The sequence below is a fragment of the Bremia lactucae genome, linkage group LG2 (assembly GCF_004359215.1).
Source record: "Bremia lactucae strain SF5 linkage group LG2, whole genome shotgun sequence".
In the NCBI taxonomy this organism is placed as follows: Eukaryota; Oomycota; class Peronosporomycetes; order Peronosporales; family Peronosporaceae; genus Bremia; species Bremia lactucae.
Window position 1 is genome coordinate 2,839,670 of NC_090611.1, and position 14,874 is coordinate 2,854,543.

At 44.8% G+C, this 14,874-nt stretch overlaps 2 protein-coding genes across 2 annotated transcripts; both read left to right on the forward strand.

Moving 5' to 3' along the window:
• Positions 1-4,590: 4,590 nt before the first annotated feature.
• Positions 4,591-9,036, forward strand: CCR75_002762 (uncharacterized protein; the record flags this gene model as incomplete). The annotated part of the gene is made up of 1 exon (XM_067960859.1): positions 4,591-9,036. One exon carries the CDS (start codon positions 4,591-4,593, stop codon positions 9,034-9,036), a length of 4,446 nt encoding a protein of 1,481 aa, XP_067821717.1.
• Positions 9,037-14,414: 5,378 nt separating this feature from the next.
• On the forward strand, positions 14,415-14,621 carry CCR75_002761 (uncharacterized protein; the record flags this gene model as incomplete). The annotated part of the gene is made up of 1 exon (XM_067960858.1): positions 14,415-14,621. The coding sequence occupies one exon, from the start codon at positions 14,415-14,417 to the stop codon at positions 14,619-14,621; it is 207 nt and encodes a 68-aa protein (XP_067821716.1).
• Between the last annotated feature and the right edge of the window lie 253 nt (positions 14,622-14,874).

Below are 14,874 nucleotides of genomic sequence, written 5' to 3' on the forward strand. Positions count from 1 at the left end.
GAAGCACGCTAAGAAAGGAATTTCTTCTGCACCAAAAATGTATTTAGATGCATTGGCATGCAATTGATTCGTGCGCATACACTCGAACGCTGCTCGCAAATGGTCTATATGGTTTTCCACATCCGACCGACCCTGCTCCGCACGCCTACGGACAAAAATGTCATCAAAATAAGTCAGTGCATAACATCGATGAGGCGGAACATTTGCGTCACGAGACGATTAAATGTTGCGGGGCGTTAGCAAGCCCTTGTAGCATAACCAAGCATTCCCATAGCATACCGCTTGGGGTGCTAACCGCTGTAAGCGGGATATCGCTAGCTCGCATGGGCAGTTGGTAATAATTATCGACTAAGTAAAGTGCACTGTACATTGTACATCCCACCATATTATTCTGAAAACATTCTTTCTAGCTATGGGGGTTTGTGCTGGTAAAGTGGCAGCATGAAGCTTATTATAAGCATGTACAATGCGCCATTTACCATTCGACTTTTTGACACAAAACGTCGGTGTAAAATGGGGAAATTTGCTCTCTCGTACCATTCCAGCCTCGTTTTTAGCACGGAAGAAATCGTCATTGACGTCACACTGTTCCTTTGGTAAACGCCACTAGTATTTGGTTCCAGGAACCAAGTCAATTTCATGACGGACACCTCTATATGGGGGTAAAACAGATGGTAGATTGGTACATGCCATATCTTGAAATTTCTTAATCAAGGAATAAAATGGATCCGTGGGATCTTTAAGGATCGATGACCCACTCCGCGTACTTAGTGCAGCTTTTGTGTCATCCAGGACAGCTTCGTCCAGAAGTGACGATGAGTTTAACTCAATCACAGGTCGAATGACCACCATCCAAGATAGGTCGCCAGGATTTCTCGGCCGTACTCATCGATAAACATTTCGTCTAGCTTTAAAAGAGGATGTAACGAAGGGATTGCCGCAAGACTAACTTCTCCCTCGATGTTACCGGTAGCACCATATAAGCATATGTAATTGCTCACTCGTATCACTTGTAAAAGTATAGACGTTTGCGTCTCCCCTGTCTCGGAGTAGAGACAATACGCCTCTTAGAGGCCAAGACATTAACGTCTAAAAAAATTTCAGCCTGTATTGGTTCTATACCAGAGATGGTGCCTAATTCGACATCAAACAAGGAGTTAGGTAGCTCAACTTCCTTGTCCAGCGACCGTTTACGTGTCATTTCAAGTGCATCAGAGGGGTATATCCTGGCGAACCGCCAATAGTGTCACTACTGACACTCAGTATGGTGCCACCTCGGCCGACAACGCATCCCAGGGATATTACACCCTTGACGACTCGTCCTTAGGCCTACAATGCTTTCAGCATTCAGTGATGAATCATTATTTCAACGAGTGTCACTCGACGGAGTACGTGCTGCTCCACACTCTTTTTCTGAGTCGGGCTTAAAAGCAAAGTTTACAACATTGGAGTTTATTAACACATACATTCCAATATCGAAAACACTGACAGACTCAGTTGGTGATCCGCGCCAATAGCGCTTTTGTTGCCTAGCAAAGGTGGATTCATGACTTCCGAAACTTTGCTAGGAATATTGCGTGGCGCCTTAGGTATTAGACCTCCAAACGATCCGTGGCTCATGGTGTTCAAACCAGGCCATACCAAGGATGAGATCATATCTCGAATCCAAATCAAGGACGAGGAAGCGTTCCACACTGTCAAAGACCAGAAACTTTATGCCTAAGTTCAACGGAACTTTAGGAACAGCGACACGAGTCCTAGTCGCTAAGCGAACATCGATTGTATCACTTCATGTGCTTTAAACACCTCAACGTATTGTTGATTTTTCTCAAGGGAAGACGTCGAACATGATTGCAAGACGTTCCTGAGTCAATTAAATTTGCCATGGCTTATCAAAGCCCTTCACAGTCGCTTGAGCGACTAACAAGCAAGGCTTGAACTCACGCCCAGCGCCATTACGCACCGCGCTAATTGGGGCTAGGTCCTGCTTACTACCACCTCCTAGAGGCTCAGTAGAGCCTAGGTCTCCCAGTAGGGCGCCTCGCACCTACTAGATATCGACGTTTTTTCGCACCGTTCCTGAATTCTGGAATAGGTTGGAATTGATGCTCTTTCGAGCTTTACGCGTATTGCGTAGGGGACAGGCCGGACGTAAATGTTTCGTGCTTCCGCACATATAACATCGACGGATGTTCTTATGCTGTTCCACCGCTTGAAGTGCCTCTTCTCCTCCTCAACGAGGCTTAGATCCATGGGTTCGTTCTATTAGACGGAACCCATGTGCTCGAAGAGCTTGTTCGGTAAACAGGCGTGCTAACACGAGCAGACTTAAAGTCGAACTCAGCGCGTAGCGCTATGACAACTGCCTCTTTGAAAGTAGCAGGACGAGTTCGGAATAATTCCGTCCAGGCAACGCCTCATTGAGACCCCCCCATAAAGATGGTTACGAGAATTGCTTCTTGCACCGGGTCTTGATGCATAGACGCAATGAGAGTTCTCAACTTCTGGACAAAGTCCCCTAGGGTTCTTTTACCCTGTCGAGTCGCTAGGAGCCGTGCTCGCATGCGAAAAGCCTGATCAGGCGGTGCAAACATGCTGGTCATTTGCTATTCTAGCGTATCCCACGAGGAAAAGCGTCGTCTATGGACGTACTGCACGATAGTGCCCACTCGATGGGTAACATACCCTTTTATCCTTTTCCAAAATAGTTCATTACTAAAATTCCATTTATTGTAGGTAACAAATGTGGTCGCCGCCAGATTCATATCTGGCGGCCGAAATCTATTTTTATATTAGCTAGGGTAAGGTTTTAGATTATATTATTAAATAAAGTGCAATTCCCCTTTTGATCTTAAAGCGTCTAGTGCTTTCCTAAGGCTTGCGCATTGATTTGTGAGAAATTGTTGCCTATTTAAGGTACACTCTCGGGCACTAGTTGCCACTTGGTTCTACGAATCCTGAATTCCTTAGACTGATTCATTAAGCTTTAATAGTTTGTACGACTCCCTGAGTTGTTAAGCCCTTTAATTCTTTAAAACTAAGAGACTCTTTAAATCTATAAGTCTTCCTCTGACTTAAGGAGCGAGGTAGCTCCGCTAGACCTGGTAGCACTGGTAGTCACTCTATGCCTGAGTCTTTATAAGACTACGCCTTCACTGAAATGGAAGAATTGCCAGAACTTTTAGAGGCGCAACGCGCAGCTTATGAGAAGTACAAAACTCTATTTGGGCTTGAACATATAGAATTCATAATATTCCAAGCATGCAAGGCTTGAAGCCTTCATGCGATATGGATCCTCCCCGATCGGCCAGGTACAAGATCACATTGCGGCATCGATGCCAACCCGGTACATATCTGTACCTGATTCAGAGTCAATGGCTCGCCCTCTAGCTGTCAATGTAAGGACATTTGAAGGAAAAGAGGGAAAAAAATCTCCCTTTTTGAATTAAGCAGAGGGAAATGTCCGTTGACTCCGCCTTGTTCTTAACAGAACGGCAAAAGGTGGCTATGGACATTTCCAAACTCGGAGGTAAAGCCATGAAGTAAATGTACCATAGCGGCACAACTACCGGCGACATAAAAGCACTGTAGGAGGGCTTTTTCGGGAAAAGGCCTTTTTTTTAAATTTCCCGAGTTAGTGTTGGTATGTCGGAGCTTTCAACTCAATGGCTGCAACTTTTCACAGCGCCGCTTACCCAAGAGTATAATTTATTGAGAATGCAGTTCCACTTAGACACTCTGTCTCGTCCTCTGCGACGCGCAAGCTTAGCAATACGCATGATCGAGATGACCACCGCCTTCCTCGCGTTTTTTCATCTAATGGAAATTAAAAATTACGACTAGAGAAAATTGTGTACACCGTCTCTGCACAATTACAGGAAGCTACGTCATTTGATCTATATGCAGGTAAGGTAATTCTAATTCAGCTAACTTTTCTTGCATACCTGTGTGCCCCACTATTGAGTTTTCAAAGGCACTGATTGTGCTATAAGCCCGTCGCATCTCAGCAGCGTACAATTTTAACTTGCACCTACAACAAGCATGGATTCTGTTGGCAGTTATCGAGGTAACTTTTGACGCAGCATTGCCAACACAACGTTGACGCAGCATCGCCAACACAACCTCGCTAGCGACCATTACTTATGTAGGAGTTGTCTGTGATCCCCGATTCACTGCATCATGCCGCACAAAAGAGCCGGGCGAAGGGGGATCTATCCGACCAGCAGCTTTGTATTTGTTCGTTTCTTTGATAAAACAATCGTGCGTTTCACAAAGATAAAACGAAAAATCTCAACTATATATTCTATTCAATTTGTTTTGAAAGGCTTGTACAGTATGTGTGGCTCGTGCATTTCTGATCTTGATCAACGTCTTTTTGCATATCTACATGGATTGGCGAGGATTCACCACTCCCACTTTCCAACTCAAGTAGCATTTTTACGCTGCCAGTGGCAGTGCCACCTCGATCTAGACACGCTCACAAAAAAATCTACCTACTTAACTTACCATCCAGCGGATATTGAGAGGCTTTTTAGCGGAATTGAGTGCGCTGCTCGCCATTAGTTGTTATACCTACCGAACAAGTCCTCAATGCGCGTTTCAGCCTTCTCAACGCTGCTGCTACCTGCAGCTATGGTTTCTCAGACAGCAACGGCGACCAGCCCCAGCTCTCCAGTCATAGCCTCTTCGAGTACCTCGTCTGTCTCCGGCCACGTGCCATGGACGCTCTCCGATAACGCATCTGTATTGGCCGGTATTAGGTCGCAACTCACCACTTGCAGCTACTCAAAAGTCAAGGAATGTTTACACGATCCCGCCCTTATGCGTGAGCTGGGATTGCTAGTGCGTGCCCCTGGCCACTGCGTAGCTTTTGATTCATCCTACGTCAACGTGACAACCCCTAGCGCCGCTATCCCAAACCGATACTACCCAACGTCTGTCGAAGACGCTTACAGAGCTGGCTTTGCCAATAAATTTTCCGAGTGGTCTGATTCCAATCGTGAGCAGTTCCAAGTAGATTGCCCCATACTTTATAACCAGCTGAGCGACCAAGGAGACGATATGCTCTGCTGCACAGAGTTTCAGTACACGGGTTTGTCAACGCAGGTCCGCATGATCCCCGGTCTGTGTTCGGCCTGCAAGGAAAATCTACGCAATATATTTTGTCAGATGACTTGCAGCCCTAACAATAGTCTGTTTCTGGACGTGAAAGAGATCCGCATTATGAACGGCGATGACGAGCATCCTGACGCGGTGTTTCCTGCTATAGAGGAGCTCACATACTATGTAGGTAACGACTGGATTCGTGATATCTATGACTTTTGCGAGGACGACAGCTCCTTTTCTCTCTTGTGCAACCCCAACCAGAATTGTCGCGATGGCTACGGTCTCATGGACTTTATGGGCAAATATGCGCTCAATAGTATTGGCTCGCCACTTCAAATCAATGTGACGACCATGGATACAATGCCGGAAGAGATGCAGGCAAAACGGTTTTGTCACTGTGACAATGCAAACTTGACAAATTGCATTTTACCCATGAATGAACAAATGACTTCTTGTGTTGGAGTGTGCGGTTCTTTGTGTTCCGTTGGCTCAGACGATTCTCGCGTATATAGCGAGTCTTGCTACGGTGCCGTCAGTGGGATAACATCTAGAACATCAGGCAGCAGAAGCACTATTTCTGATCCGACCTGGGCCGAGCTTAATGCATACTTATCTTCTAATATTTCTGTGACCGACTGGACACCACTCAATTATTTTCTCGTGATTTTTGGTGCGCTTCTTGCGTTCATTATCATATCAGGCTTCGTCGCCGCTGCCTTTTGCGAGCGTAGACCTCTTGCTCCAACCCCACATACTGGCACATCCCGTGTTGGACCGTATATACCCGAAATTTACGGTGCTGCGTACGCAGTGGAAACAAACACTGGTCGCTTGAGTTACGTCGACGAACTTATGACGAACAAGTTGCGCGTTTGGGCTGTTTTTGTTTCGACTGGAAACCAACCGAAGAAGGTCATTCTAGTTGTGCTCTCCGTTGTTGCCGTCTGCGTCCTTGGCCTGTACAATATAGAAATTGAAACAGACCCTATAAAATTATGGGTTTCTACGTCTAGTACATCGTACCAGAAGCGTCAGCATTACGGTAAACTCTTCAACCCATTCTACCGCACCGAGCAGGTCATACTGGTGCCTAAGGATGGTGGCAACATCTACCGCTCTTCGATTATGAAAGAGGCTATTCGCGTTCAAAATGTGGCGGCAGATGTGATTTACACCTCCGCTGATGACGTTGAGACAATAACTTTGAATGATATATGCTGGAAGGCCACGGGTACAGGATGCACTATCAATTCAGTCACTCAGTACTTCCAGAACAACATGGAGCATTTCGAAATTTATGAAAAATATGGACTTGATATGAAGCATTTTAGCAATTGTTTATACTCGCCTACAACATCGGATGTGGCACTCTGTACTGAGCTAAAAAGTGCGTTGGAGGGTGAAGACTCACTTCCGTCTACAATGAGCGATTGCCCGTGCTTGTCAACTTTTGGTTCACCCATGAATTTATACAATACGTATCTTGGGGGATTTCCTGACGGCGCTGAGAGCAACTACACACTGTTTTTAGATTCTCTAGCTTTTGTGTCGTCCATTTTGAACTACAATTATGCCGACGATGACAAGAACGAGCCTGCGATTAAGTGGGAGCGTGAATACATTAAGGCGATGAAGAAGGAGGCAAAGTCTAATGCAGTGTTTGACATCTTTTTTTTTGCTGACATTTCGGTTCAGGATGAGGTTGATGCTGAATCGAGCAATGGCATGGGTCCTGTGGCAATAAGTTACTGTTTAATGATCATTTACATTGCGCTCGGAATCAATCGCTTAAAGTATGGTCGTGATTTTTTTATTTCTTCAAAGATTTTAGCTGGCTTTTGTGGAGTGATGAGTATTGTCTGTGGTGTGGCGTCAACTATTGGACTATTCATGTGGTTTGGAGTTAAGCTTCAGCTCATTATAATGGAAGTGGTTCCGTTTTTGTCGCTTGCTATTGGAGTGGATAATATTTTCTTGCTTATTCATGCAATGACTGAGAAAGAAGATCAACTTCGACGTGAGCAGCCAAGTATCTTTGTTGGTCTTGGGCAGAATCCAAAGGAAATTGAGGCGATAACAACGACGATCGTATCCGAGAGTCTAGCGTACATTGGTCCCAGTATTTTTATGGCTTCTGTCGCTGAATCTGTAGCTTTCGCCTTCGGCTCGATCTCTGCGATGCCAGTGGTGCTGTGGTTTGCAGCTATGGCGAGCTGCGCTGTGGCGGTTAACTTTTGCTTGCAAATAACCTTGTTCCTATCTATCCTTACTCTTGATAAACGCCGAGAACTTAGTGGTAAATACGACATCATTTTTCGACGCTCCTCGTCTGTAGCAGAACCCGCACCTGCTGGCGGCCTGCAGATCATGCAGCCGGCACCAAATACGGTGTCACAGGAATCAAAGACCCCTGGATCTGAAGATGCCCGCCATTCTGCACTGGAGAACCGCACACTTGCACATCTTCTTGGCTATTGTATAAATGTATACGCGTCTTTTTTGACCTACAAACTTGTCAAGCTGATTGTTTTGCTGGTATTTCTTATGTGGACGCTTTTGTCGATCTACTCGATGGAGTCACTTGAACAAGGCCTTCCGCAGAAGGAGGCAATGCCGTCGAATTCTTACATGATTGAATACTTTAATGCGCTTGACGTGTACCTTGCGACTGGTGTACCCGTGTACTTTATTGTCGAAACAGGTTACGGCAGGAATCCAGATAATTGGTTACTGAACAAGGAAAGTGTCGAAAGGATATTTTGCAAGTCAAAAGATGTTTGTGATACCTACTCGATCCCTAACATTATTAATGCACTTGCCAATCATGGCGACAAGCTTATCACTCACATCAGTCCTGGTACGACATACTCGTGGATGGACGATTTTTGGGGCTTTGTGAACCCCGATAGTGAATGTTGTCGTGTAAATTCTGAAAATGCATACCTACCACTCGAACGCGGCAATAATACTTATACGACATTGCGATCAGAAGCCAACACGTGTTTGTCGACGTCTGTGACTGTACCGCCTGTATCGGATGCTCAGTACATGTCGCTCTTCAGCATGTTCGCGACAGCCAGTGCTGGCTCATCATGCTCATACGGTGGTGGCTCCATTTACCGTGGCCAGTTTAGCATTGATGATGAGCCGATCCCAACGGTCAACGCTTCGACTCCAGCGGTGACGCTTGATAGCAATGGCTACGGCGACCAAATCACAGCGTGGTCGTACATGGTGACGGGTACTTCAAACCCAACACAGCAGCATTACATTGACTCGTACAAGCAAAACCTTGCTGCTGCCGAGTGGATTAGCAAAAAGACTGGTGTGGATGTCTGGGTATACTCGCTTACCTATGTCTACTTTGAGCAGTATTTGACTGTGATCAATGATGCATACAGACTTATTGGTCTTGCGCTCGCTGCTATCTTTGTTATCACGATGCTATACTTGGGCAGCATCTTTTACGCACTGATCATCGCTTTCATGGCGACAAACCTAGTAGCGCTTCTGCTAGGGCTGATGCAGCCACTAAACATAATGCTGAATGGTCTGTCGATTGTAAATTTGATCATTGCAGCCGGCATCGCGGTGGAATTTTGCGGTCACTACGTCCGATTCTTTGCAAAGGCGCATGGTACGGGTGACGAGCGTGCTCGTGCAGCTCTACACCAGGTATTCACGTCGGTCATTTTTGGCATCACGTTAACAAAAATCATTGGTCTTAGTGTCTTGACCCTGGCCGACTCGCGCGTATTTAAGAAGTACTACTTTCGCATGTACATGATGGTGGTACTTTGTGGCGTGCTTAACGGCATGCTGCTGCTTCCTGTGGTACTTAGCACCATCACCGACGTGAAAAACTTTTTCTCAAGCTGGCATTCGCGCAAAGCCTCATTGTCTTCGGCACCAATGACACGGGCTGAATAATTTGACAAAAATAGCTGCGCTTTAATGCACCTTTTTCGTGAAAGAATTGGCACCAAAAAGCAACAAATTAGTTCCATAACATCAACGGAGAGGGGACATGAAAGTTTAGGATAGCTAGACAAATTTAGGGAGCCGGTATCACCACACACCTCTTTTGGTATAGCTACACCCCCGTCTGTATTGAATAAGACGTCATATATAATATTTTAACTGTATGGTTCCACTGCATTCAAGATCCAACAGTTATTTCTTTAGAGTCGTCTTAAGATCGCCTTTTGGCCTTACCCCTAAATTAAATTAGAAAATCGCTAGAGCCAGACACCCTAATTATCTCGCTGTTGCGATTTCGCAACAATGTCGGACCCGAAACCGTTGCCCTTTTTGGCATTCGGTCCATAATTACGTTCAGTACTTTTCGGTACTGGGCGTGGAGCACTACACTCATGAGCGTTGTGTCCTAACTTTCGACATCGATTGCATTTCTGCAATCGCTTATTGCTCGAAAAGCGAGGTTTCTCGCTTTCGACATAAGAGAGGTCCATAGGTTCTGGACCTCCCAGTTCGTGTCGTCTTGGAGGACGACATGATGACGAACTAACTTGAGCCTGTTTCAAGCTAAAGTCCTCCTGTTCCGCAACGGATATTGCTTCCTCAAGCGTATCCAGTTCCAAGCGGAACAGGTGGTCTCTACGGGACCATCCGTAAGACCTTGCATGAACACCGTAATCAACGTGTGTTCATGAACTGGGTTGTTCGTGATACAATCCGCTATGAGTCGGATGTGCTGGGCATAAGCGTGAACATCGCGCTTGCCTTGCTTGAGTTTCAGAAGCTCTGATCGAGCTCTGAACTCAGCCCTAGGTGGTTCAAACGTCTTTTTAAGCCGGTCTTTTACAGCCTCTAGCAACCCAAAGACATATGGTTCGCGCAACTTAAGGCCTAATGTCCAAGTTTTGGCTCGACCTGCCAAATTTGACTGAGCGAATCCGACTTGCATTTGCTCGTCGACGATGTGACGAGCCCTTATGGTATCGTCCAACTCGACAAACTATCTTAAGAGGGAGTCTTCCTCGACTCTCCTATACTTAGAGGTGTCAATCTTTAAGGTTTCGGGGCCGCGTGTGCGTGAGCGAATCCGACTTGCATTTGCTCGTCGACGATGTGACGAGCCCTTATGGTATCGTCCAACTCGACAAACCATCTTAAGAGGGAGTCTTCTTCGACTCCTGTATACTTAGAGATGGCAATCTTTAAGGTTTCGGGACGACGCTGTGCGTCATCCCGGCTACAGGGGTCTGTACCTGTTGTAACCTCAACAGTTCTGCCTGTTGAGAGCCTTGCTGATTCAGCAAGGCTACCTTCTCGTTCATCTCGTCAAGTTCATCTTGTATGAACTTGGCGTAGGCTGAATGGAGGGCATCTCTGTCCAAACCGGACAGCATGGCCAAGATGGCATCGTCTCCTACGGTCGAACTCATTTGTTCGACCGCACTCCTTTCTATGTCACTTAGAAAGGAGTAGCTATCACGCGAAACGTGATGCGAACTTCCATTATCACATAACATGTCCATGTTAGATAATGGAACTGTGGTCCTTGGATGGACTACAAAGTGCTTCCAGGTATAACGGGGAACTGCCGACTTGTACTGCTTCAGTACAAGTCCACTTGGCACTACCTCAATGCAAGTGGTGCCTCACGTCACTTCACGTACACTAGTACGTGCAGAGGAAGACTCTCTTTAATACACTTGCTTCAGAGAGGGTTAAATGAGAATTGTATTAATATAATTAAGCTCTTCTTGTCTATCTACTTAATACTAACTTGATTAAAAACTAATACAAAACATGTACTAAAAGTCTTATTCGTCTTTCTCTTTGCACGCGCCCAGCGCTGACTGGACCGCGGAGAAAGTAGATATAATAGTCTATATCTACGAATGGATAAGCTTTTAGAATATTACCATGTAAAGTAATATTCTCCAAATAGTATCTACCTTTTAGATTATATATTAATTAATAACCTTTAAGTGTTAATTTCATGTAACGATACACCCTTTCAGTTTTGATATTATCGGACCACTGCCACTCTCGCACTACAAAGAAAAATTGTACGATAGGTTGCAGCGTGAACCATTTTACACATCGCATATGCCTATACATTGTATTAACAATAAGCATCTGGCCTTATTTTTAATACAATGTATGGGTGTGCGATTCAGCATTAGCAATGACGCGTAACACAGCACAACGGCTTGAAATGCGTGTTAGTAGTGTAAAAGTTTAACTTCGGTCTAAATTGCTTATATATGTTATCTTATATATGTTATTTTACTGGTCAAAGCAAAGTTAAAGTGATTTACTAGTCTTTGACTGGCTTGTATTCGAAAGCCTCCTCATGCCAAGCCATATAACAAACCTAATTTAAAAAATATATCGTGTATGGATTCAAAGCTAACAATGATTTGAATATTCTTTCAAAATGACCTCAATTCTGGAAAGTTTAACAGCAAGGAAACATAAAAAAATAAATATCAATTTGAGCAGCTCAAGTAATTTTTGAGCTTGTGTCGGCTTGAGTTCACAGCGAAAGAATTTGCGTAATATCGTTTGATCGCGTAATCAGTGCTCATTAACTTTCAGAACCCTTGTGATATAAAAATACATATTTTTCTATTCTGAGCTTCACAGGCAATCTTTTAATGTGTCAATTAAGTATATTTGAGATATCCTGAGTTAAAACGTAGATAACTCACGTCAAAATACGCGAAATTGCATTTACTGTGAAATCTAGAGATAAGAATTTGTCTAAATAGCTAATACTACTCCAGTACTAGCCGACTTGCATTGATAACAGTGAAAATGAGGTGCCTCCACGTACACGACGTGCAGAGGAAGATGTTAAGTTGCTAAGCTTGGCTTAGTAACTGAGTGACAGAGAGCTCTATTGTCTCTCTCTGTAAAGGAGTAATGTTCGCTTTTTTAGTTTTTACTTCTTAGCACATGGTAACAAAGCCCATACCCGTCGCCTCTAAGGTGTTGAAACTGCAGGCTACACGACTAAGTGTAGCTGCTTATGAAGCTGACTCAAGAGAAGCCGCTCAGGCGTCTACAGCGGTAAGACCTCGCCTCTAACTCCGATTGGGGGCATATTTTTCGAGCCTGACTCAACGTCGGGCTTGAAGACAACCAGAAAGGCCTCCGGTTCGCCTGGGACCGATTCCGTCAAATCAAGGAGTTCAGACGAGACAGCTTAAGTATTGATTTCCGAGATGTTCGAGTCGTCGATTCTTTTCTTGGTGAAGAGTTATAATGTGATGACTTCGGAAAAAAGAACGGTAATTTTGATGCTGTAATACACCACCAGAAACGAGTGATCTTAAAGATCACTTCAAAGTTATGTTAGCTTAGTTGCTAACATTAGCCAAAGAAAGCCGGACCGCAATACGCTGCGTGTCGCTCCCGAATAGAAATCTTGGTTGTCCACTAAGGGCAACATAATTCGTTGGTCATTCCAGACCAACAAACGATACAAAAAAAATTCGTTCTTCGACACATTCAGGCTTCACAAACATGGTGAGGATAAAACGAATTCTTCATCGAAACCTTTTTCTGGCATCAGTAGTTCACTGTTAAGCGTGCTAAGGATGTGAATCCTTTGTATCAGAAATGCTTTATACAAAATTTGCAAAGAATAGGCCGCGATGCCTTGACAGAATGGTTACAGCACGTGGCCGGTTTGAAGAACGAGGTGCACGCTAAAAGCTGCACCGTTTGTCGAGAGAGGCATGTCCCTGCTGCGTTAAGAGTGCAGTTCATTCTATTAGGGTGGCGTACTCACCAAAAATAATAATAATAGAATGCTTGCCTCACTTCTGTAATGCGCGAACGGATTGATAATCTGCAAGTCCTTAACGAGCGCGCGAAGCGCTCTTATACCGATGGTTCCTCGGGATCATAGAATGGGTCAGAAACGCTTTCTAGTCGAGTGCTTCTTGAATTATCGCGAGGTGAAAGTACTCAAACGAGTTATCTCATTTGATGGCCAAACTTGCATGATAGTTAAATGCCTCGCTCTAATTTCTAATGAAACATTTAATTAAAAATTAGAGCGAGGCTTTTAAATATCATGCAAGTTTGGATACACTCGCCATATAGTTGAAAGCCTCGCTCTAATTAATGAAACATCTAATTTAACATTAGAGCGAGGCTTTCAACTATCATGCAAGGTTGCATACCCTCGCCCTTAAACGAGATAATTCGTTCGAGTACTTTCACCTCGCGGTAATTCAAGAAGCACTCGACTAGATAGCGCTTCTGACAATTCAAGTCCATAAAAGGATGGTGAGGAGGGTAAGTCCGGGATCGACTTACTCGTCTGGCCCGACTGTTCGCCAACATGATTATCACAGTCGCGACTTTTGGCGATTGCTTGAGTACGTGGGTCATGAGCGTCACTGTTGCTGTGACTTGCAGACGACAGTGAACAATCTTTGCATCAATGGGGCGAGTGATCAAGCGAAGATTGCGGCTGATCAATTGGCAACCGAACGGGCTGGCGACAGCTCGTCGATAGACGCATTAGTTGTACCGTCTGGCCCGAAACCATCAACTCTGGCGGATGATTTTAGAATCGTTTCGGTGCTGACTCACAACTTGATAAGCCTCGTACTGGTACTAAGGGCGGAGACAACTCGATCGAGCTGCATTACCCTGGCGGTGCAATATAGCAAAACGGGTCCATGTAATTGCCAAGTAATCTTTACTGCCCACATTTGTCACTACATATTCGGGTAGGTATACCGTTGCCAGTAGAACAAGATCACTAACTTAAGATTAAAGAACATTTGCTATTCCACTTTGATCAGCATCTTGTTTCTGTCAGTCCTTCGCATCATTAAAGGAATCCAGCCCGAAGCATACCACTGCTTCTCGAGCAGCAGAAATTATCCTGCATACTCGATTTTTATTGTGTTCAGTGCGGTCGGTGTGCACTGCGGATATAGAATTCTCCTCTTCAGTGAGAGCTTAATTGCTCTCACTGGTACCACCAGTATCGATGCTGTGTGCATCAGTATCGTTATAAAAAAGCAACAGCCTTGTTGCTATTACCATATACATACGTTGTCTTGGAATCGAATAAAAATCGGCTAGATATACACCTATTATAAATGTTCACACACAAGAAGTTTAATACGACAAAGAGTCCACCTTAGCCCCAATCCCACAGCTATGTTTTAAAAAAAACATTTCAAGCTTAAATTGAAACAAACCGCTCCCAAGTTTAAAAAAGACGTAACGCTTAACAACTTTGAGTTCAGTGTAGCGTAGGCCTGACAGGCCATCACTCTCCGACGTTGATGGTTTGAAAGGCAGTTCCGATGACTGCCGTCATTGCCAAAGAGTATGCTTGGGAGTGGCCGCCGATGCTACGAAGACAATCGATTTCTGGCAACATTTTCCTGCCCGGTCGTGAACGAATTCCGACCCATGAGGAGGTACAACCTCAGACGTACTTCGATGATATAGGTGTACATAGCCGAGGCGAGGACAATGTGCCAAACGTAACGAAGCAAACGGGCATTTAAGAGTGAGTTTGCTTAAAGAGCTCAATTGACTGTCATTAGCGTCGAAGATATCTCGTTGCGTGATCCATAAGGGGTAGCACGAATTTTTAAAATCAAAACCGGCAAAAATTAAGCTACTAAAGCGTGAGGTACCGGGAGTGCTTAACTAACTTCTATTTCGCTGCGAGCGAGATACCACTTCTTGCGTGCATCGTGAGCAAACCCGGTCTACGCACTGAACCAGGCAATCATCGACTGGCACCGGCCAGTCAGT